Source organism: Panicum hallii, chromosome 9 (assembly GCF_002211085.1).
Source record: "Panicum hallii strain FIL2 chromosome 9, PHallii_v3.1, whole genome shotgun sequence".
Lineage (NCBI taxonomy): Eukaryota > Viridiplantae > Streptophyta > Magnoliopsida > Poales > Poaceae > Panicum > Panicum hallii.
The window spans coordinates 65,872,054-65,894,747 of NC_038050.1; the positions used below are offsets into that span (position 1 = coordinate 65,872,054).

The 22,694-nt window shown below is 52.1% G+C and overlaps 3 protein-coding genes across 3 annotated transcripts; 1 reads left to right on the forward strand and 2 right to left on the reverse strand.

Moving 5' to 3' along the window:
• Nucleotides 1-127: 127 nt before the first annotated feature.
• Nucleotides 128-3,356, reverse strand: LOC112874961 (mitochondrial substrate carrier family protein B-like). Its single transcript, XM_025938595.1, has 7 exons — nt 2,880-3,356; nt 2,312-2,488; nt 2,073-2,219; nt 1,479-1,580; nt 1,325-1,395; nt 1,160-1,227; nt 128-880 (listed from the first exon to the last, which is right to left on the reverse strand). Exons 1-7 carry the CDS (start codon nt 3,108-3,110, stop codon nt 639-641), a joined length of 1,038 nt encoding a protein of 345 aa, XP_025794380.1. The 5' UTR covers nt 3,111-3,356; the 3' UTR covers nt 128-638.
• A 6,341-nt stretch (nt 3,357-9,697) lies between these two features.
• On the forward strand, nt 9,698-14,807 carry LOC112874478. Its single transcript, XM_025937810.1, has 4 exons — nt 9,698-10,358; nt 10,449-10,532; nt 11,548-14,084; nt 14,191-14,807. The coding sequence occupies exons 3-4, from the start codon at nt 11,682-11,684 to the stop codon at nt 14,476-14,478; spliced, it is 2,691 nt and encodes an 896-aa protein (XP_025793595.1). The 5' UTR covers nt 9,698-10,358; nt 10,449-10,532; nt 11,548-11,681; the 3' UTR covers nt 14,479-14,807.
• A 130-nt stretch (nt 14,808-14,937) lies between these two features.
• LOC112874479 lies at nt 14,938-18,172 on the reverse strand. The gene is made up of 3 exons (XM_025937811.1): nt 17,709-18,172; nt 17,172-17,570; nt 14,938-15,868 (listed from the first exon to the last, which is right to left on the reverse strand). Exons 1-3 carry the CDS (start codon nt 18,024-18,026, stop codon nt 15,239-15,241), a joined length of 1,347 nt encoding a protein of 448 aa, XP_025793596.1. The 5' UTR covers nt 18,027-18,172; the 3' UTR covers nt 14,938-15,238.
• Nucleotides 18,173-22,694: the final 4,522 nt, after the last annotated feature.

Consider the following 22,694-nt stretch of genomic DNA (forward strand, 5'->3'; position numbering starts at 1 on the left):
AAGATAAAACTACAGTGAGCAGAATACAGCCACAGGATCCCTTACCAACCCATATACATATACCCCAGTATATACTATCTAACAAGAAATGAAGTCAAGGCACATCATTCGCTAACATTTCCAATAATGTGAACGCTGATATAATCACCATGTGAGATGTTAAAGCACTTGCAGTACATCGCGTGATTGTCCCATCCCATAAGTTGAGATACAATATCAGTATACAGGAAACAGACCCATAATCCATATCAGGATAAATGAATGTCAAAGGCTATTCCTAGTTCCCTCCCTTCCACCACGATCCATAACCTCGCTATAATATTGATAGACTTGGAGAGCTTCTCTTAGAGGTGCGAAGAAGGTAGTCACGCGGTAGACTGCCTTATGTATCATTACAGTGTTGAGTCATGAAGGTACACAAAAACGATGGCAATGGAAAAAAAAAGTAGGAAGACCTATGACATATTTCATGGTACACTACAAGGAAACCTGTAACCATGTCACACGAACTGCAAAACTCACCATGTTCTAAATCCTACCATATGCTACATACTCATACTTCTCCCACCCTAATCAGCCTCAAATGTTATTCTGCCACCATATATCAAAATTGTTGAGCGTGAAAGAACAGCGGAGATCTAATCATCTGATTCCAGTCCTGTGAGGATGGCCTTCAACATCTCGTATGTCATAAATACGATGCCAACACCAGGAACTACTTTGCAGTACTCAGGCAGGATTCCTCTATACAGGCCTCTAAAACCTTCCGTGCGGACAATATGTCCAAACGTTCCGAAAAGTCCCGTGTTGTAGATACGAGCCCTCCCACCTGCACCTTCCAGTTGCATGCGGCGTCTCACAAGGTCCAACGGGAATGTAACTGGAAAAAATAGTGCACATCACATGATCAAAGCGGGTATCATCAATCATTATTATTTCACTTACATGACGTTAAAAAGGAAATCGAGTGGAAAGTCGAATATATATAGGTAGAAGCATGATTACATAAGACCTCCTCAGGAAGACAAAAGGAATTTATAGCCAAACAAAGTGGATTCTAATTTTTTGCATGCAATTTTCAATTCATTAGCCTTCAATCTTTCTCATGAGGCAGATATAAAAAATCACATGTACAAAAATTTGAGCTTCTAACACTTACAAGTTGATGATGCAATTCCCGAAAGACTTCCACAGGCTAAACTGATCAGGACAGGGGAATCATATGGCCTGATTTGAAGATCAAATGTTAGTACAGAAAAAAAAATACTAAAAAGCACAAGGATAATACTCCAATACCACATCTAACTTGTAATAAAAAAATTACCTCTCTATTTGCCAATGGGTACGTAAAGTTTCATATACAGAGAAGCTTACTGCGATGCTGGGGCCTACTCCCTGTATTTTACAGAATCATCAGACAATGCAAGTACATAACAAAAAGTAGGATGTGAATAAGCAAAACTCGGAAATGACCATACCAGTAAAGTGGCACCAAGACCCTTGTACAATCCCCTGAAACCCTCATCTCTACAGATCGCGAAAAGAGCATGAGATATGCCCCTGTAGTAGGCAGTATTTGTCTGCAATCATACAATTGGGGGGGGGGGGGGGGGAATCCCTCGTTAGTGGTGCAAAAACTAGCTTAACAATGGAAGCTTCCTCAGGGTAGTCTAGAGTTCAAATGCTGAAAGCATGCACGCAATAAAATATGCTAAATTCTAAAGCAATGCAAAACACAGTTTGGCATGGGCATATATGTTGTTCAGTTTGCTTTGTCTACATTTGATATTCAGTTTAGTTGCAAGCACCTATTTAGCCTAAGTACATGGCAAAATCATACACTCAAGTTGTCCTTTCTTTTGTAGGCAATAGCTTACAGAAAAGAGCTCAGGTTATTACTCCACTCCGGTTAAAATTATAATCAAGAAAATGGTAGATAATCTTCTGCAAGGAAACTAACTAGTATACTGTTATTTCAAGTGAACAAGTATCTACCAAGGCCAATTTAATTGACACATGGTCATTTCAGAATATATTTACAAAGCTTTACCCAGCTGGTAACAGCGTCTTACCTGAGCAGCAAGACGTGTCCGCACCAAGTCCAGTGGATACGTCATAGAAGCCGCGGTAATTCCTGATAAACCACCACCTAGCAATCTAACACCAACATCTGCACCGAATCCACCATTCTTCTCGAGACCAGGCAGCATCTGAAGCATCTGCAGATCCCAAATGAAACGTAAATTAATTGCACACCATCAGTATGAGACGACATCCATGCAGACTTTTATCCAAAAACACCTGAACTTACATTCTTGTATCTCTCATACGCATAGAAACTAATTGAAGAATAAGGCAACCGGTGGGCGATAGTAACGAGATTTCCTTTCCAGAAAGCCCGGAAGCCTTCTTCATAGACAATGCGGGACGCTTCACGCCAGATGCTAGTATTCCGCATTGTAGCCACGTCTGAGTGCATTCCTTGCACCTGCACACAGAAATCATAAACTTCACTAAAAGCCACACATCAAGTGAGCAAAAGTGTGGAACAATATGGCAATATCCACTATAAGCCTACTTGTACGGCTGTACCTATGGCAGTATCCAGGATTTCTCCAACAAATCAACTATGTGAATTAACATTTCTTTGTACAGCTAAACAAGTTTTGTCAGTTGTCAAAGCAAAATGCTTATTGTTACATTCTCTCCATGATGACTAATAGGATTGCTACCTGGTCAGTCTAAAAACCACAGAAATGTAAAACTCGCACATAAGGGATATTACGCCCGCTCTGCTATTTACAGGAGCTCTCAGTGAGCGTTAGAGGAGCCTAGCGAGCAAAGGAAGCAAGACTGCCCTCCTTAGAGCCGAGACACACCTGGAAGAGGATGGTGAGGCGTGCGAGCGGCGCGGTGCATGTCTTGCTGACTGCGCCGGCGACTCCGCCGGCGAGGAGGTGGGGCACTGTCCCGAGCTGCGGCTGGTGGTGCTGCAGCTGCAGCTGTGCCTGCTGCTGCTGCTGCGTCGTGTACCTCCGCGCTGCGGCCGCGGCGGCGCCGCCCCCGTCCATCGTGGCGGCGGCCATCCCCACCCTCGCCTCCGTCTGCATCCGCCGCCCCCCTCTCGTCGTGCCGCCGCTGCACCCGCCTCTAGAGCCTGGGCCCCAGAGCCTAGCGGGATCAAACGGGCCAGATCAGCGACCGGGGGGAGTGCGTGAGGAGGACGCGGGCATTAAACCCTAGCAGCGTTGGGGGCGGATTCGGGGTGCAGAGGTGCGGGCTGCGGAGGGCTTAGGGTTTGGGGGGATTTTTTATTTTCTCCTGCTCAGGAGGTCGGCGGCCGGGAATAAAGACACGGTCATGGGTATCGGGTGAAAAGCCATGGCCGAGATGCGAGACCGACTCGGGGTCCGTTCGTTTCCTGGTCTAAAAGCTCGAAACATTTAAATTTTAAAGAGCCGACACCGAACGAATCTCTAACAGGGTGAGTATCGTTCGTTTAGAGGGCAATAAACTTTAGAAGGAGCGAGCACTCTAATCGCCACTCGCGACTCGCGATTCCCAGCGCTAGCGCCGTCCCCGTCCTCAGTGGCCCCCTGCTCCCCCCCACCCCCCCCGCGCTGCCCCCTGCTCCTCCCCGCGCCGCCGTCGCCGCCCCCTCTCTCCCCCCCACCCGCCGCCGGCCCCTGCTCCTCCCCACGCCGCCCCCCCCCCCTCTCTCCCCCCCACCCCCCGTGCCGCCGCCCCCTGGTCCTCCCCTACGCCGCGGCGGAGGCCGCCGAGGCCGCGGCCGGCAGCCTGTCGAGCGCCACCGAGAAGCAGAGCTCGAGGGCGCGGCACTGTAGCGGGTGCGCACCGCCGCCGGCGGCGGTGCCAGGCCCCGCGGCGGCCGCGCGGTCGCAGGCCTGGAGGCTTGGAGGGGAGCGGAGGCGGGAGAGGCGGAGGTATCGAGAGGGGGAAGGAGCAGGAAGGAGGAGTGAAGTGAGGGCGGAGAGAGAAGATGAGAAGGAGGAGTCAATCAAAGCTGAAATGGAGAAAACTTTGCGATGGATAGGGGGGTAAAAGTGTAAATTTACTCATATTAGAGGGCTGTAACGAACAACCCTCTAAATATTATTATTTAGAGGTCTAAAATATTTAGACCTCTAATTTATAGGACTGTTTTTTAGAGCCCTCTAGAGAGAAACGGACACATCCTTGGATAGAAAGAGACGCTTCCTCCGGGACCGTTCCCTCGTCGAACCAGCAACGCCTCTTCATTTCTTTTTTTTTCTTGCCGAATCTCAAGCTCAGCATGTGACTATATTAAGGTAAAACAAATTAAACACCCAACAAGTCGCTGGCTTTGTTATGATGGATAATTAGTGTAGGAGAATGCTCAGAGGGTATACCATGTCAAATGTGCTCAGGTGCAAGGACTTGGTGGCTTGTTCTTTAATAAAAGTACAAGCCAAACATCCGATCATAAAGAAATTAGAAATATGTATTCATTGTATCCGGTGGAAATGCGTATGACTCGTACAATGGTTAAGGCTTCATGCGAAATTTTCACCAAAGAAAGTGAGAGTGAGCGTAGAGAATAGTCTCGTGCAAAGTTGGCATGTTAGGTGTACGTTGAGGCTTCGCTTCCAGCGTAAAATGGCACGGACAAAACAGTCGAGAGATGCTAGACCCCTGCCCTCGCAGAAGATCATCATGCTCAAGGAAAGGAGGGCAAAGAAAGCGGGTAGGACTACCGGCCGTCGCGGCACTGGGCGAAGGGAAGACATGGGATATTCTGTTATTTTTTTTCCCTCCCGCGGTGGCGGCAATGGAGTCGGCGCGTCGCGTTCCAGCCTTCTTCCAGCCTCCAAGGTCGGTGGCCGTGGAATATCCCTCGCATCGGCGCGGGAGGTGCGCCCTGCCTGTGCCGGGTGCTCGCACGCGCACTTGGGCCGTGCGGCACGTGAAATTACACCGTTTCTGGGCCTTGTTCAAGGTCGGCGCGGGCAAGTCGAGCCCAAGCAAACTGGTGGGTCGGTGCCAGCTTAGGGCCTGGAGCAACTGGACCAGGCAAGGTTGTAGCGGGCCATGATGGGCCTACTGGAACAGTCTTAGCTCGTACCGTCGTCGTCGTCGCCGCCGTACGGCCGATCCGGCAAGGCTGGCAGGTCGCTGCTGCGTGCTGTTCGTCGGTGCGGAAGGTGATTGCCGGGCCTATCAAATGCTGTCTGCCCTGGACGCTGTAACACGTACTACAAGGGTACACCGTGCGCGGTGCACCTGCAGCGGAAATCAATAAGCTTTGCTCCCGCGAGACTTTGACTCGTTGCAACGCCCTTGCTGAGCGGTCACTGAGCAGTGACGGGTGATCCTATGCAGGCCAAGAAACTACTGTACCAGTAAGCTCGTATCAACCTCACTAGTATCGAGCCCTCTGCCCTCCACTAGTAAGCTCGCTTCTATGTGAAACTGTGAACTCCACCAGGGCTTATTAGGCATCAGCTCGAGGCCACGACCACGAGCAGTAGAACCCATGCCAATTGATAGCTGTCAAAGATGCGTGCTAGTACTACGGAACGAAGATCAGCAGGGCTGCCGAGCAGTGAAAAAATAGTGTCCGGATCGCAAGAGTCAATCGATCACATCAACATCCGAGAACAGCCCCCCTGCGGCCCTGCACCCTGGTGTTGCCCACCCGCTTGCCCGACAGCGCGGCACGGCGCCATGCCGCCATGCTCTCCGCGCCGCACGAATGAGCTGTCGTGAGAACTGAGAACCAGCGGAAAAATCCCCACCCCTAGCGCGGCAGCGCCCCCGCGTTGCCTTGCTCCTGGCCGGTACCCATTTGGCGCCGATTCTCGGGGCCGGCCGGGGACGCTGGCCTTTGGATTCTTCCAAAGCCGCTGATGGGATCGTGGCGGGCACCCGTCCGGCTGCTTTGCCCAAAGCGACCTCACATTAGGCCGGCCTCGCGAGGGCTTTGCATGAGTTTATTGATTTCTAGCGTTTGGTGCTCTCCTTTTCGTCCGGTTTTTCCGAGCCGTGTACAGCGTCCAGTCTCCAGTAGGCCTCTTTCTAGAGCCAGGACCCAGGATGGTCTCGGCGAGAAGAAAAAGAAGAACGGGTGAGCAAGGGAAGAAGAACTGGTCCGACGATCTCCGTGAGATTCCGCGACAGGACGGAAAGCTGCTTCTTTAACTCGCCTCGGAGCCGGACAAGATTCCCCAATCATCTCGATGCCTTCTTTCTTCCCCTTCCCCTCCTCCTCCACACGGCCGTGTTTCGCGACCTTATCGCTTCCCGTGACGCCTACTTCTTTTTGTAGCTTAGCGACCGGCACGTTGCTAACCCCATGAATTCATCATCCCTCCGCCGGCTAAAAATATAGTAGGTCCGTGCATATGTTATCCGCGATCCGGTCTCCAGACATTTGGCATGTGAAGGATGTTGCTCAGGCAGACATAGCCAGTCAAACTTGCCGGCGAAATTACAGGGGAGCTGGAGCTGGGCGCCAAGACACACATGGCTGACGACGCGGTGTGGCAGCCGAGCAGACGGCGCCCGGCGAGCTCGCGAGCGCCGTGCAGACCGCGCGCCGGCACGATCGCGTCCTAAAACAAAGGAGACCTGCCCGGCTGCCTCACCGTGTCTCGTTCTACGCGTGCAGCTTTCGGGCCAAGCAGCGGTGGCAGGCTCTGTGCAGCTTCGGAAACCAGAGAGGGGGGATCGGTGCCGAAAGAGGATTCGTCGTTGCGTAGCTTTGGAAGCTGGGCACCGTCTCCGGCAAGCATCGTGCCATCGTATGGCCTCCGAGGGGGTGTCCTCCGTTTCGGGAAAGCTTTGCCTTGGCAGAGCGACCGCTTGCTCGACATAATGTGAAGCAGGAAAGACGAGAGAGGCATGCACACCCCTTACAATTAAAGGATGCCACGCAAACCCCGATCCCACCCCGTTTCCGGAATAAAGATCCTCGCCACATGAGCGAGAGAAAGCGGCTCCGAAGTAATGATGTTCCGAGCATACGGCCGCGTCGTCGACTCGACAGGTAAAAGGACAAAGGCCAAAGCAAAAATCGCTTCAAAGACGAAGGTGGGGGGGCAAAGGATCGATACTAAATCCGCATTTTTGTTCCTGTCGACTACGTGCTGGGCTTGCGCTTTTGCGCGTGAAGCACAATTAGTACGTGTGGTCACTTGACAGGTTTTTTTTTTATTTCAGACCTGACGTCACTTGTCACGTGGAGAAGGAGGCGACACCCGCGAAGTTTCAGCATGTTTTGAGTTTGTGAACCGGTTGAGCTTCTCTATTCCTCAAGAAATTGTCACATGGATGCGTGTTAGTGTTACCTGCTCCTGCAGTGAAGCTAAGGCAATGGCATAAACCGATTAGATTTGGGTGCTTATATTTCTCAACCACCCAGTTCCTACTTCATAACTCTATAATGCCAGTCTGCTACTAGCACATGGTACTGTACGAGAGCCACTAACGTCGCATAGTGAACGCAGAGCCTTTTAGCGATTCCTGCAGCGTTTTAATGAACTGATGAGGTACAGCGGGACTGCTATAGTCGGACTCTAGTCAACAGGTGCATCTTACTATGGGAAGAAAGGCACCATTAAAAACTCTAAAGAAAAACGTTCGCGATCAGTTTTCTACGGTGTACTTTGCACGGACAGCCTATGATTTTTTAGGTGTACTTTTTAGTCATAGTATTTATGAAAAATAAAATCCAACAATGGAGGAGAAGAGGTACCATGAGAAAGGTCAGAGAAGTAATTGCATAGACGGGGCTAGAGAAAAGGCAGTGAGAAGGAACAAGTGGACACTTGTAGCATGTGTCTTCAGTATTTTTTACATTGGAAATGTACGCTTGGTCTACATGGTTCTCAAAGTAATATGCCATTTGATCTATGGATATTTATCGTTTGGTTGTCTACTCAATACTCGAGTATTTTCTCTCTCTTTACACCCTGAATTTCTGAACTCGTATCTGAAGAGGATGGTTGAGAACAAATTCGCTTCATCCATATTTTCTTCTACCTCGGTTGTTTCCATCAACTCGCTCGCTCCTGACGCTGCCGTCATCCCTTGGCGTATCTCTTTATCGCTTCATCCATATTTTCTTCTACCTCGGTTGTTTCAACCGTTCTCATATTAACGCATTGGTTCATCGCGGACTCCACAACGCAACCAGCATCCACGGACACCGGTTTCACCACTGTCCTATCACAGTACCATTGCCGCTAACGCTATCCTACTGTGTCTCAGGGCTCCCTCTCACGGAAGCTCGGAGGTAGAAAAGGAGGGATAGAGTACAAGAGAGAAAATTTGGGAGGTAATTTTCACATGTTCGTAGTAATGCAATTCTGTATTGTTTTCTAATCTCATTTGTTTCTTTTCCAGTTTTTTATATCTGCAATGGCGGGGTATTGTACCTAAATCTTTCTTCCATGACGGAAGCTGATGTGGTCAACTCATGATCTGATGTGGCAGCCTGGAGAAAGCTGACTTTAGATGAGATAGAAGAATCGATCCATCTTTTGGAGTGGACTTATGGGCAATAATAAAATAAGAAGTAGGATGCCCTGCCACTCTGACCGTGAGAGAAAGCCGTGAGCAAAAGTGAGGAGGATATTAATTTTTATTTAAAATTAGGTTCATTAATGACATTTTGTATTGAAGAGAGGAAACTAATTGCTTCCATGGAGTGGAGCGTAGCAGGATCAGTTTGGATCCGTTGACTGAACTTTGGTCCCGTCGTATCGGATATTTGATACCAGTATTAAATATAGACTAATTATAAAACCAATTGCATAAATGATGATTAATTTACGAGATAAATATATTAAGTCTAATTAATCTATCATTACCACATATTTACTGTAGCACAACATTATCAAATCATGAACTAATTAACTAGGCTCAATGGATTTGTCTCGTGAATTAGTCTTTATCTGTGCAATTAGTTTTATAATTAGTCTATATTTAGTACTCCTAATTAGCGTCGAAATGTCCAATGTGACAGGGATTAAGGGCCTGTTTTGTTCCTCGGGACTAAACCAGTCCCATCACATCGAATGTTTAGACACCAGTTAGGAGTATTAAATATAGGTGAATTAAAAAAACATTAAGAGACTAATTCGCGAGACAAATCCATTAAATCTAATAGCCTATAATTTGATAATATTGTGCTACAATAAACATATGCTAATAATAGATTAATTGAACTCAATAAATTTATTTTATGAGTTAATCTCCATTTATATAATTAGTTTTAGAGCCAGCTCATATTTAATCTTTATAATTCATAATTGGCATCCAAATCTGGATGATCCAAACGGGAATCGATTCATCACGCGGAAAGGTCATTGCCGAAGCCCGTGCAACCGCGTGTTCGAGTAAAGAAACGCTCAATCTCATCACATCACATCACACCCAAGCATCAATCACATCACATCGGCGATCAATCACATCCCGTCTGACTCGTCAATTACCCCGGAACTTGCCGTCCTCCGGATAACCAGAAAACCCCAGATCCGTGACTAGACAAAAAAAAAAACCGCGGACAACGCGAGGCTGCACGGATCACGGGGCCGAGCGGGTAACGCAGTAGTACTCCACACACACCGCACGGGGGGGGGGGGTGGGGGGCGGGAGGGGCTCGTCTCGCGCGGCAATAATGAGGCGGCCCGATGGATGGGATGCCTTGCCTGCCGCCGTGCCGCGGCGGAGGAGCAGTACACGAGCAGATTCCAGGGCAGACGCTGCTGACTTCACCCTCGCGCACACACCTCACGCCCGCCGCACTGCCGCGACAAAGCCACCCGGGCCCCCACCCTGCCCGTCCGCTCCCCGCGCTTTTCTTTTACCGCAGCGCAGTGCCGAGGGGCTGAGCCCCCTTCCTCTCCCCGTTCCCACCACTTCAAGATCCGATCCATCACCCGTCCCACCAGTCGCCCCCTCCCCCTCGTGATCCCGACGCCGCCGACGACAACGAAACAGCTCAGTTTCCTGCTTTTCTCTAGTACCGCAGCGCCCCACCTCCGGAGTCACAAGGGTGGCGGTACGAGTAGGAGTAGAAACGTGAAGTGAAACGGGGGGAGGAGTGGAGGAGAAGCCCCGGCCTGCAGCGAGCACGCGGGGCGCACCACAGGCGCGCCGGCACCGGCCACCTACCTGGTCACCCAACCTATCATCTATAGTAGGGGGGATAGGGGAGTAGCAGTAGGCAGTGTCGCACTGCGGCTCTACTACTCCCACCACGCCTCCAACCCCCGTCCTATACCAATCCGCCGCAGGTCTCTATCCAGCCCACTTGCCCTTCCTCTCCCCCGCCACAGCGGCGAGCTCTCGCGTCGTCTCTCCCTTTCCCTCAGGTGATGCATCTTTTATTTCGTTGCAGTGGCGATTTTACACTGTGTTCCTGTGGTCGCTTGCTGATCTTTTTCTTCTTGGTGGTGCTGCAGGAGTGGCAGATCTGTTCGCGTGATCCCCAACCTGGATCTTGATGATTTGGCGACTATGAAGCGTCGATTCCTTCGGGCGAGCTGGTATGTGCTCACCTCGGTTTTATGTGTTCGTTCGATTCGGTTTCTGGGTAATGTGGGCTGATTCGATTCGTTAGGGGACTTGGGGATAGAGAGAGTGAAGGGGGTTTCTGGTTGGGTTTAGTGTCGCGGCTTGCAATGTTGTCTTCTTGTTTCCCCGTTTGTATTGCTGTAGCTAGTAGTCTCCGTTGATGATGCATTCTGCGGCTAATCTGCAAAAAGGAAGACAAAAAAAATTGAGTTTTGCTTCAAGCCAGTTCGTGATATGTTTTTCGGCAGCAATTTCGAGCTTTTGTTTTACACCAGCAAGTTTACCGTCACTCACAGTAAGAGTCCAATGTTAAAAAAGGATCACCGACTATTTTTTTCCCCTTTTTCAAGCCAGCAAAGATAATCAAATGGAAAAGATCCGTTTTTTTATCAGCAAACAAGAACAGATGTTCGGATGTCCATGGCACACATTGCATTAGGACTGAATACTGAACAATCGATGGCTGCTGGTCCTCTGGCAGTTGGAGATACTTTTCTTTATTTTAGAAGCAATACACTTTCTGCAGTAGTGTATGGATATTAGCATCAAGCTATCTTTTATTATTTTGAGGTGGTGTCTGTTGATCTTTTATTTTTTAGAAAAAGGAAACATCTCCGGCCTCTGAGTGTCTTTTTATCTTTAGTGGGAGCCCTTTTTTATTAAATTTTCTATATCTTGCATGTAAGATTATGGACATGTCCTCATTAGAACATTATTATGCCAAAAGTTGTCGGTGGACAAGCCCCTCCGCAGACATGTAGAAGCAGCATAAACCATACCTACAAGATTCCGTGGAGACAGAATGATGTAATTATACATGACACATTCTTAATTGTTAATAAAATAACATAACACAGTATTGAATGGTAGTCTTACTTCCTGCTATTTTCATATGCTGATGATTGATTACAGTGAATTTGTATTTTTCCCACAGAAAAAAAGTTGCAATTATATATCTTTTTTTTGGACTACCTTTTGCGTTTTCAGGTTATAGGGGAGTGTGGTTTCCTGGTCCTCTCTTTCAACCTCTGGATGTTGAATTGAATCAAGTGATTAACTGTGTTTTGTTCATTCACAAAGATACCCGAAACTTCTGCTTCATATGGTCAGCCATCATAAAGATGCCAACAAAAGGACAGTTTAGCAGTGAAAGGATTGTGAAGAACATATCAGGTCGTGATGGACAAAAGAAGGGAAATTCACTGCATGACCAAATTGCACACGTGCCAAAGGACAGGGTTGCGGCAGTCAATGGGAATGTAGATGGAAAATTTGAAGATAGAATCCGAGTTGCAAAGAATGATAAGTTCCGAAGGCAACGGGAATCTTTGAGTGGGGAAAGGGCTGCAAGCATGAAGGGCTCAAAACCATGGCCTGGTCGAAAGACAACTACTGTTGATGAACTTGTCAAGCATATGTCAAATGTTCCTTCATATTTACAGCGTAAAGAGACTGCTGACCATCGTCAAGACAAGGCACTGAATGTTGGAGTTCTTGAGTGGGGCCTTCTTGCTAACTGGTCTCAGCAACAAAAGCATGATCTCGCTAGAAGCCATGGAGCCTCTCCATCCAATACTAGCAGGTCTGTACTATTCTCATCTCCATCACATTCTTCCGCCAGCCCCAGCAGCAGATCTCTTGAGAGTAATCAGTCTACCCCAGTGAGTGACCATCACCATTCATCTATCAGAGGTCCGCAGAGTAGGCTGACAGATAAACACCATGCGACTGCCAGATATTCACCTAGCCCAAATTCTGCTGTATTGAGCTTGTTGCCAGCGCACGGCAAACATCCCTGCCCAGAGACCAGCTGTAATTATGTTGGCTCGGGTCTCAGCAATGTTTCTTTACCCTCAGACTCTCTAGGTTCTTCCTCCAGAAGTTGCGGAAGACCTGAAATGGACGAAGATGAAGAAAGTAGGAGGAGGATTGAGGACGTTGTCCATCACTGTTCTCGTAGACTTTTTACAGACAGCGATAGTATTGGGAAGAATTTCTTCACATCAAATAACAATGATTCCTTGTGTAATGATCCTGAACAGAGCAGTGTCTTGAATGGTCAAAATTTTGAGTCGCTAATATCTGATGGTGTGATGGACACACCTAGAATTTGCAGTAGGTTACCTGATGTTTTCTTGGAGGATATTGAGCCATCCCATGAATTTCCTCGAATTCCATACTCATGTCCACTTCCCATCATAGATTCAGCAGCTAAAGAGATTCACACTACAAGCACTGAAGCTAGAAATAATTTTGTTGGTACGGCTGCAAAAGTAAGTAAGAACAGTAACCGAAACCGATCTGCCATGAGTGGCACTGAGAATCCTCCCCAATGTTCTGCAAAGTTTAGTGATAGGATGCCTGATCGCCATCTAGGTGCTGGGATGAATCGAGTGAGCCGCAGCTCCAGCCTGAAGGAGACACCATGTGCTCGACAGCCCGATGTAGTGCCCTCTGTCGATAAGATTGGAGACAGGTCATCATCCAACAGCAAAGGCAGGCGAAGCCCATTGAGGAGGATGTTAGATCCAATATTAAAGCCAAGACATTCTAGTCCAGTACGACCTTCATTTGTTCCTAAGTGTCATCTTCCAGTCAATACCACTAAGCAGTCTCTGGACATGGGCGGATCAGTGCCACAGAATGTGCAGCGAAGGTCAGTTGACATGGTAGTCAATTCGAATTATCCTACAGAAGCAAATATAAACCAGCCTCCTCATGTGCTGCTGAACAGTGCAAGATACCTCCAGCAAGAAAAGGATTCACCAACAACAAGGCAAGCGCTTCTGCAACTAGCCTGGAAGAATGGCTTGCCTTTATTCATGCTGTCTTATGGTGAGTCTGAGATCCTTGCAGCCACTGTTAGAAAGAAGGGCATCTCTGAGAAGGATGACCTGGAAAGCACATATGCTGTATTCACTGTTGAAGAACCTAAGAAAAAAAGTGGAACGTGGATCAAGGCAGGAGGTAAAAACAAGAAACATCACCTGTTATCCAGCATAGTTGGAGAACTAAAGGTTGCACATAGAAAATCAAGATGCCACCACACAAAAAATGTTCATGTACACAGGGAGTTTGTATTGGTTGGATCTGAATTTCTACCATCATCTGAAGAATCAGGTGATTCACACATCAGCGGAGAGCTTGCAGCTTTTATCAGCCCACTGCCTCAGCAAGAAGCAGAAACTTCGAATCAATCATCTTCACAGAATATGGGACAAAGTGATTTGGCGCCGAGTGGCTGCGGTTGCCCCCCACTGGGAAACTTCCAGCCTAGTACCAGGAATGCTAATTCCGGTTCAGCCAATGTTATTGCCATACTACCTGATGGTTTCCATGGCACATCAACATCTGGGCAGCCACTGCCTTTGATCGAGAGGTGGAAATCAGGAGGTGCTTGTGACTGTGGCGGATGGGATGAAGGTTGCACGCTGAGTGTCCTCAGTGGTACGGCCCCGGGAAATGATGCCATTCAAGCTAACCAGGCAATGGATGGCAGCCAGCGATTTGAGCTTCTAGCTCAGGTGTGCCCTAGTTTTCTTTCTTTCTTTTTTTCTTATTTTGCCTGTGTCCAGAATTTATCTCTGTTACGACCAAATAAATAAACCTATGCTTAACCTGTATTGACAGGGTCGATCGCGAGAAGATAGGAATGCCTTCAGTATGACTTCCTTCAAAGAGGGTCTATATACAGTGGAATTCAGATCATCCATTACTTTACTTCAAGCTTTTGCGATGTGTATAGTGATGCTTCATGGGAGGTGGTACCCTAACAGGATGCAAGTTGCTTCGCAAGCAGTGCAAGGGCATGATGGCCTTGCCGATCATGAGCTCAAGACCATGGCAGCCAGTCAAGGTAGAGCTCCAACCAGCTATGTGCCCCATCGGCCACCTCTTTCTCCAGTAGGCCGAGCCTAGCTTATCGCGATTAAATGTATGTTCTTTGTGTCCTCTCTTCAGTTGTGTAGTGCCTGTGGGATCAATATACCATGGTCCTCTGATCCATATACCCAAAGTGGCAATCTCTGTGCAATCGGCCTTAGAAGTAGCTACCTGTACATGTTGATGTTGTATGACTGATATGATGTGGCTGCAAGGCCCATCTCAGTGCTTAGTTACCTTTTATATGTTCTCTTCTCAATTGCTTCTATGCTGAAAGGATGCACGCCTGCTGTCTGTTGATACCCTTTTTTGAAGTCTGTTGCATAAGCAGCAGCATCTGTGCAATCGCTGAACTTATATCTGGATGTCTGAAGCTGCCATGTGTTATCATTTCTGAATGCTTCCAGTGGATCCTGCCTTCAGCCTTTCAGGACTGCCACAAATGTGTTGCACCATGGAAATTGTTCTGTCAGAGAGGTCTAGCTGAAGCTTATGAGCAGGACAAATAATAGTCTAGTGTTGTGACAGGGCTGCATTGGCATGTTCTTTCAGCTTTACAGGGACTGAGCATGATAAGCTCATTACAACGCAGCTACTACTCAGAATATCTATTGCGGATTACTAGCTACTCACTCCCGGCCTCATCTCTAGCTGAGGCAAATCCACACCTGGAAGGGGAACAAAAAAAAAATCTCAACCTGCAACATATTTACAGATCTTACCACATGTATAATCTTATAGTAACAAGTGTCTGCTCTTCACTCAACACTGTAAGTACGTATGTCATGAGCAGCAGTCATGACCTCGCGATGAGCGAGTCTGAGTCGTCCATGTTCACGGCGGCCACCTGCGACGGCCCGACGCGCACGGTCACCGCCGGTATCCTTAACGGCGGCGGCCGCGCGTCGGCCTTGACGATGGCCACGTCCTGGCCCTCCTTGCCCTCCCTGAGGTCGCTGGGCGGCAGGAAGCAGTCCATGGACAGGCCCCAGATATTGAAGTCCACCTCCTCGATGTTCCACGCCTCCTCCATGCGCGTCCTGGTGTTGCCGTCCTGGCAGTCCCCAAACCGGACGAGCGAGACGGCGGTGCGGCCGGCGTGGGCGATGTTGACGCCGTCGACGGCGCGGTAGTCGTGGAGGCGCGACTCCATGGTGGTCTCCCAGAAGACGCTCCCGCCGGCGCCGCCGGCGGACTTGATCTGCAGCAGGTGCGAGTCCTCGAGCTGCACCAGCAGGCCGGTCCGCTGGCTGAAGTAGCCCCACACGGTGTGGCGGATGATCTCGACGCTGCCGCTGTTGCGCGCGCGCAGGCTGGACGCCTCCGCCTCCACCTTGAGCACGAAGCAGTCCTCGCCGTCGACGCTCCGCTCGCCGACGCACACCGAGTCCGCGAACAGGCTCGCCGTCAGCTGCGGGTCCAGCCCCTGCACGCCGTCAACGCCATGCGAACTTCCGGTCAGCTCGCCGTGTCGGTCCATTACTCAAGTCGCAGTAAAAAAATGTCATTACGCGTGTGGAAACGTGGTGATTATTGGTGAATGCAATTCACACACGGGAGCAGCATTAGTAAACGCCAGCAGTGTCGGCTCATCGAGCAAGTTGGTCGTGGTTGACTCCCCGGTCAAATCAGCGATCGAGCACGCGGAGGGCACGAGACTAGACAATCCTTTCCCTCCCCTGGCCCGTTGCTGTTTACTGTCAGGTTGGTGCGGCGCGATTAGCGGGGAGAGTCGGGTGGAACCGGCCGCTGACAGGCCGGGCGCCACCAACCGATTGATGATGGCGCGCGAGGAGCGGGGGAGGTGGTCTCTCGTCCCGCCAGGCCCATGTCCACGTGATGTGTGTCCCGGCCGCGCCCGCGCACATGGCCGCACGTTGGGTGCCGCTGCTGCTCGAGGACCAGGAGGGCCCGGGCGGCCGAGGCCGACCCGTAATCACGCTGCCCCCCGGCGCTAAGCGCCTAGCACGCGTGTAGCCTCCCCGCAGCGGCTGTTCCGCTGATCACGTCACACACAGTCCCTCCCGTCGACAAGGACAAGCCGATGATGACGAGTCTCCGAATCCGTGTACCCGACCGGCGCCTGGATGGATCTCACGATCACGGTAGCAGCTAATGATGAGCGAAGCCGCTCGGCCTTATCCCCGGCACTGGCGCGCCTGCACGTCGGCCGCGGCTGGCGTCGCAGCAGCTCGGGCACCGGTGATATTATTTCGGCGAGCGCGGCTGAAAAGGCCTCATCATGATATCCCTGGTCCGGGGACGCGTTCGATCTGCCTGCTCTGTCCTGCCGACAGTATATGCAGGGGAGGTCGACATGCCCTGACACAGGCATTCTACGCGACGATGGCTTGTCCAGTGTCCCGTCAGTGAGGCTGGAGTGGACGTGTACATGCTGCATGCTGTAGCATTGCTGCACTGGGAACGGTAAACGCAATGCAATAGCAACAACAGATTCAGGTCGGCTTTGGCGCGAGGGTATCTGGTTGGGGAGGTGAGCAGAAACTTACTGGTGGGGGTTGAGATGGGCGTGTTTCTAGCTGGCGCGCGACGCGACCGTACGTTCGACGGGTCCTAGGTGTCCCTTGCAGGCAGCACGAGTAGTAGTACGTATGGAAAGTGGCCATGAGCACACGGCGTGAACAGCGCGGCGCTAGCTGGGAAAACGTACGCGGAATCACGCGCGCGCGGGGGAGGGGAGAGCCGGGAGAGTAGGGTACGCTACGCACCTGGAGGGACCGGCGGAGCGGGCGCGGGGGGCCGCGGGAGGCGTGCGACTGGTGCCACGGCGTCTGCCGCCACGCGACTTTGCCGTCGCTGCCGGCGCTGATCTTGCAGCCGGACACCACGAGCTCCAGGCACCAGAGCTCCGGCTTCTTCTGCCACAGCACGAACCCGCCGACCTCGCCGCCGCCGCCGCCCTTGCCGCCCTTCTTCCCGCCGCGGTGCCCGTTGCCGGTACCTCCGCCTCCGCCGCCGCCGCCGCCGTCGCCGTCTCTGCTGTTGAGCTCGGCGGCGGTCATCCGCACCTTGCCCATCGCGTACATGCTCGTCACCTTGTTCAGCGCCCATTCCCCGCCCGACGCCGCGATGTACTGCTGCACGATGTACTTCGCCGACGACGACTCCTGGAGGTCAGCACGAGCACGCGCGCAGATGGACAAATCCGCCGATCAGCACGCCGTCAAGAACGATCAATAAATTAACACGATGAGAAATGCCGGTCGTCCGTTCGAGGGAGACCGATCGATCGCGACCGTACGTACAATGGGATCGGCCTTGAGCTGCTCGCAGAGGACGGAGGAGGGCGACTGCTTGGCGTGGTGGACGGGCAGCGGGATGAGCGGCGCGCCGATGACGCCGAGCATGAGCTGCAGCTCCCCGCGGCTCATGGAGCAGGGCTCGCCCGCGCCGGACCGGTCGGCGGCGTGCGGCCGCATCCACGCCTTGACGTTGGTGCAGCCGAACCTGGACCCCCGCGAACCGCCGCCGCCCCCGCCGGAGAACATCTCCTCCGGGATCGGCACCTCCAGCACCGTGTCCAGCGCGTCATCGCGCTCCAGGTTCGGGCAGAGCTTCCTCATCAGACGGCTCGCGCGCAGAAAGCTCACGGCCTCCCTCTCACCTGTGGCGCGGCGCGGGTGTGCGGCCTGATGTCTGCGCAGCAGAAAGTCCTCCGCAGCAGAGCGTGTTTATGTGCCTCCCCCTCTCGCCCAGTCCTGGGCCTCGGTGGACTTGTACCGGTTTTGATGGGTCGTGCGGGCAGCTGGCAGGTGGGGCCTTTCTTTATTTTCGCGACAAGTTTGGTCGTGGCCGCACGCTCTGCTTACCCGTTAAAATTTTCCCAATCTTTTTCGGTCCAGAAAAGATTTCGTCGTGCGTGTGCACACACGACTACATGCTGCCCTTTCGCCAGGCCCGGGCCTTTTGGCTGTTGCGCAGTGTTCCCACATACCCAGCCACTCCCTTTCCGACGAGAGAGCGTGCATGGGAGTTTCTGTGGACCCTCCAGCCTGATCATGGGGTTAGTTGGTGAAAAATGCCAGTGTCTTTGTTTGAACAAGAAACAACGATGCTTTGCTTGGTCTAAACTGTAATGCTCTAATGGAGACGGTCCATTTTGGACTTGCATGCTGCTTATACTGGTAGATGAGTCAGAGTTCAGACTGGTGAGTGGTGACGCCCAAGTTCTTAGGAAGCAATCCTAACTGGCCCCTTTTGGTCAAGAACGCAAGACTGACCGTTCGTCCACGGACCATGCCGTGCGCCCGTGCCCAGAACGGAAGAAGCCAGGATGCACACCCACCACAACCACCAAACCCCCCGGCTCGGTCACTCCCATCCCTGTTCGTTCCCCCCACTCCGGCGTAGTACGACCACGCAATCAAGTCCGCTGCCATCACGGCCGAGTCCCTTTCCAAAACCGGTACGCGGCCTACGTGACTGACAGGTACCGCTAGCTTCGAACGATTTGGAGGCGGCACGAGTCGTAGGCTCCGATCTGTTGACGCTCGCGCGTGCACTCGAATCGCTACGGGCCCCCGTGTTAGGTGCCGCAATGATCGGCGCTCGGTTGCGAGCTAGCTAGCCCGGTCCCGGCACAGGTGGACGTGACGCAGTTAATTTCACCGGCGCCTCGCCGTCGCGCGCCCTAGCTAGCTACCCCGGTGGACGGTGGTTGGGCCAGCCGCCGGCCGGCGAGGAAGGGCGCGCGGCCGGGTGGGTGTCTACGCTTGCGTCGGCCGCGCCCTGCGTGCCGCTGCCCCGGCGCTCGCGCGCGCGGCGTTTTATTGTATTCGCGTTCGTGGGGGTGGGAATTGATCCTGTCGCCTGCGGGCTTTTCCTCCGACGTGCCAACCAGGTTGCTGCTGCTGGCTTGGCTGCTAACGGCCAGTCAGGCAGCCAGGCCATGGCCTCCACCACTCTGTCCACTGTCCTCATCATTGCCGCGATCGCCCTGCGCTCTGCAGCCTACAGGTGTCCGGCATGGGAGGGAGCGGATGATCCACGGCCCAATCAGACCGATATTCCTCGTCGTTCACTGTTCCCGATCCGATCCGATACAGCTGCAGTACATGCCGATCCTGTGTATTCCGTGGCATCGCTGACGATACCAGGAAATCGACTCATCATTAGCACGATCCAGATCCGCATTATTGCGTACCGGATAACAGCGATTGATGAAGGTTGATTCGGTGAAATTCTTTATTACGGGATCTTATTACAGCACGGAGGGCGTGGTAAGAAGCCATGTCCCTTCGCGGGGTTCACCGGCCGGCCGCTGTCACGATTGGTGAGCCGGGTTTGCTGGTGGCATCCACCGCTCGCCGGCTGCCACAGTGACGGGGGGTGGGGGGGGGGGGATCATTTTGCTTTGCTTTGCTTTGCTCGACGTGGTATCCCCAACAACCAGACACCGCGATCTTGAACCCGGTGAGCGGCCTGCGCCTTTCGTGGCATAACTGAAATGGTAATGGCGCCACAGTCCCGCGGATCTCACGTCCAGGCCCGACGTCGCCGGACTCCTCGGACGCCGACGCTTTCGCTGCGCCACCGGCGGCCCTCTTACTGCTCGTGGTGCGCCCACTAGAGAGGAGTGGGGGTGGTTCCGGTGGTCACATCGGCGTGGAAATATTGGCCGCTCTGCACGTTACCGACAATCCATTCATTGATTCAAAGGCGCCGATGACCAACAGCTGAAAATATTGCCGGGTGCTAGTGACGAGGACTCCGGGTTTTTTAATGTCCCAGGGAAATAAAGTCAAAAGCAATTGGTTTGGGGGGAACCGGTGGTACGGACTGCAGAGGGGTTAGGCAGATGACAGAACGGATAGGATCCAGCCGGATAATAAGCCGCCGTAACAGGTCAATGGGAAAGAAAAGAAAAAACAAGACGCAAACAAAAGCTGAATCCTGGAGCTACTGTCACGTCCGCCTGTACAGAATCTGCGAAAAGAGGACAAGGATGCGGACAAGAACCACCAGATTGTACGCTAGGGGCATCGTGAGATCAGCGTCGGCGACGGCGATTCCAATTCGGCATGGCATATTACCACCGCGACCGCAACAGCAGGCACGCAGCTCGGCGGCGCAGCCGCACACCTAACGGGCGGCGCACGCCACGCACACGATGCGTTGGACTGGAGCCGCCGGGGTGCCCGTTCCGTCCACGTCGGTAGCTGCCGCAGAGATGTCAGCGTAGCGGAGCGGAGCACTGTTCCTCCGCTCCCGCACTGTCCTGTGTCCTGCCGCGCACAGCCAAACCAACCGGATCCGCTGGGCGGACCCAATCATCCGGTCGCCTCCGCCACCGCCCCGGTGGGTGCGCAAAAGCCGCGCGCGGCCGACTGCGTCCGGGGTTAGAAAACGCGAGGCGTGCCCGGCCCTTTCGAGCTGTAAAGCGAGGCCGTCCGCGTCGGCCCCCCGCTAATGCGCCGGCGCCGAGCTCGGATGGAGGGAGATGCCCGCGTTCTCGCCACGGACATCCACACCGTGGCGTGGGTTGGGCACTCGGCAAGTAGCGGCGGCGGCGGCACAGCGGATGGGGCGAGAGATGGGATTGATGCCGGGGCTCCCAAGTCAAAACCCAAAAGGTAGCGTCCCCGATCGATCAGGAACGAGGAGGGTTCAGACCTCTGAAGCTGAGATCTCGTTATGCGCCTGTTCTTTCCCTGCACAATCTGCGGCGAAATTTTGTGCCGAGAGCGACGCGTGCCGAAAAGGAAAGCAACGTGGGGGGAGACGGCGATTTCGCTCGCTCGTCGCGCTCTCATCATCATCAGCGGTCGAGCGGCGATGCCTCTGACTCCCACCGAAATTGTTGGAAATGGTCGGTCGTCTAGAGAGAGAGGCGGGTGCTGCCATGCACCTATTTTCCAACACTTTTATAATCATGGCCGCGTTAGGGAAATCCGCCGTGCGATAGATAGAGAGTACGTTCTCGGCGAAAGCTAACGGTCCTTGCTTGCTTGCCAGGGGAAAAGGTGGCCGTTCTTCAGTTATGGTTAATGGTTTTACCGAGTCGGTCGGGTCAGCGAGCTGCCGGACAGCAGGGCAAAAGTTCGGCGAAGCTTGTGATGAAGTTTCTTTACCGTGTAGTACCATGTAGCTGGGGAGCAAATTGCAGCTGGAACCTGGAAGCCTGCTGGTAGGTTTACAATTCCGTGCAGGAGTTGGAAACGGCAGGTTAGAAAGTAGGCCTGCCAGTTGACTAACTCGTCATCGGTTTTTTCTTCCACTACTGGCTGAAATGCGTCTCTGGATTCACACTGTCGTGGAGTATATTCAGTATAGTTTCGGCGATTGGCATTGGCCTGCAAGGCCTGGCATTTCCAGAGATGACGCGGAGCCTGATAACATCAAGACGGTGGTTCCGAAATGCTCGAGTGAATCAGAGACGCGCTGAACAAAAGCCTCGCGATGGCACCTCGAAGATTCCGCTGCTCGTGAGGGGAAACGAACAAGCGAAGCGTTCTTCTCGACAAGTGTATTTGTCCGTACTTCTGCCGCGACACGACACGGCTAGCAAGTGCTGTGTCTTTAGTGAGGCGCCCCGCGCCTGTGCTTCCCGATCGGTAGCTAGCAGAAGATGGCGGTTCGGCTGGCTAGGACGGGTACAAATTCACGGAAGAGGACAAGTTTGTTGAACCTGTCGACAAGCCGATGCAAAGCGTAACACGACGAGACGAGTACTATACATCATGCAGATCGCCTTGGAATGTTCAGTTGGCAGAGATAATAGAGAACATAGGCAGTGTCCTCTGATGGCTTGGTATCCTGCTACGGGAGATTCCTATGGGTGCAGTTCGCTAGACTCTAATGTACCGAGGAGATCGGAGCTCGTCCCAGGCAAATCCTTTTTTTTTCCCTTCTTCTTCTTCTTTTGTTGTTGTTGAAACGGTTGGTGCCGATGTTAGTAGACTGTGATGTGCAGAGTTGATTGGCTGTCATGATCAGAGTGAGAAGAGGAAATTGCATTGTGGTTTTAGGTGAGAGATTTATTGCGCGGATCCTTGTACCCTACTGATGTTAGCGGGAAGCTGTTGTGATATTCGGTTGATCAGATCGGATGGCGAAATTACATTAGCTTTCAGTCTATTTAATGTAACTTGCTGTATTACTAAGCATGGAATCACTCACTCTGGGAACTACGGAGTAGAAAAGCTGATGCTGTACACTGACGCTTTTCAGGCAGACAGGCAGACAGCCAACAACGTTCATCACCACTCACCAGCAAGACCGCAAAGAGTTGT

Excerpts from the sequence above, each read along its gene's own strand:
- LOC112874961 (XM_025938595.1), bottom strand. The coding sequence starts at position 3,110 with ATGCAGACGGAGGCGAGGGTGGGGATGGCCGCCGCCACGATGGACGGG. Across the intron at positions 2,489-2,879 it reads GCCTCACCATCCTCTTCCAG|GTGCAAGGAATGCACTCAGA; the intron begins GTGTGTCTCGGC and ends TTCTGTGTGCAG. Across the intron at positions 1,228-1,324 it reads ACCCATTGGCAAATAGAGAG|GCCATATGATTCCCCTGTCC; the intron begins GTAATTTTTTTA and ends TCTTCAAATCAG.
- LOC112874478 (XM_025937810.1), top strand. The coding sequence starts at position 11,682 with ATGCCAACAAAAGGACAGTTTAGCAGTGAAAGGATTGTGAAGAACATA. Across the intron at positions 14,085-14,190 it reads GATTTGAGCTTCTAGCTCAG|GGTCGATCGCGAGAAGATAG; the intron begins GTGTGCCCTAGT and ends CTGTATTGACAG.
- LOC112874479 (XM_025937811.1), bottom strand. The coding sequence starts at position 18,026 with ATGAGGAAGCTCTGCCCGAACCTGGAGCGCGATGACGCGCTGGACACG. Across the intron at positions 17,571-17,708 it reads AGCTCAAGGCCGATCCCATT|GAGTCGTCGTCGGCGAAGTA; the intron begins GTACGTACGGTC and ends GCTGACCTCCAG. Across the intron at positions 15,869-17,171 it reads CGCTCCGCCGGTCCCTCCAG|GGGCTGGACCCGCAGCTGAC; the intron begins GTGCGTAGCGTA and ends GACGGCGTGCAG.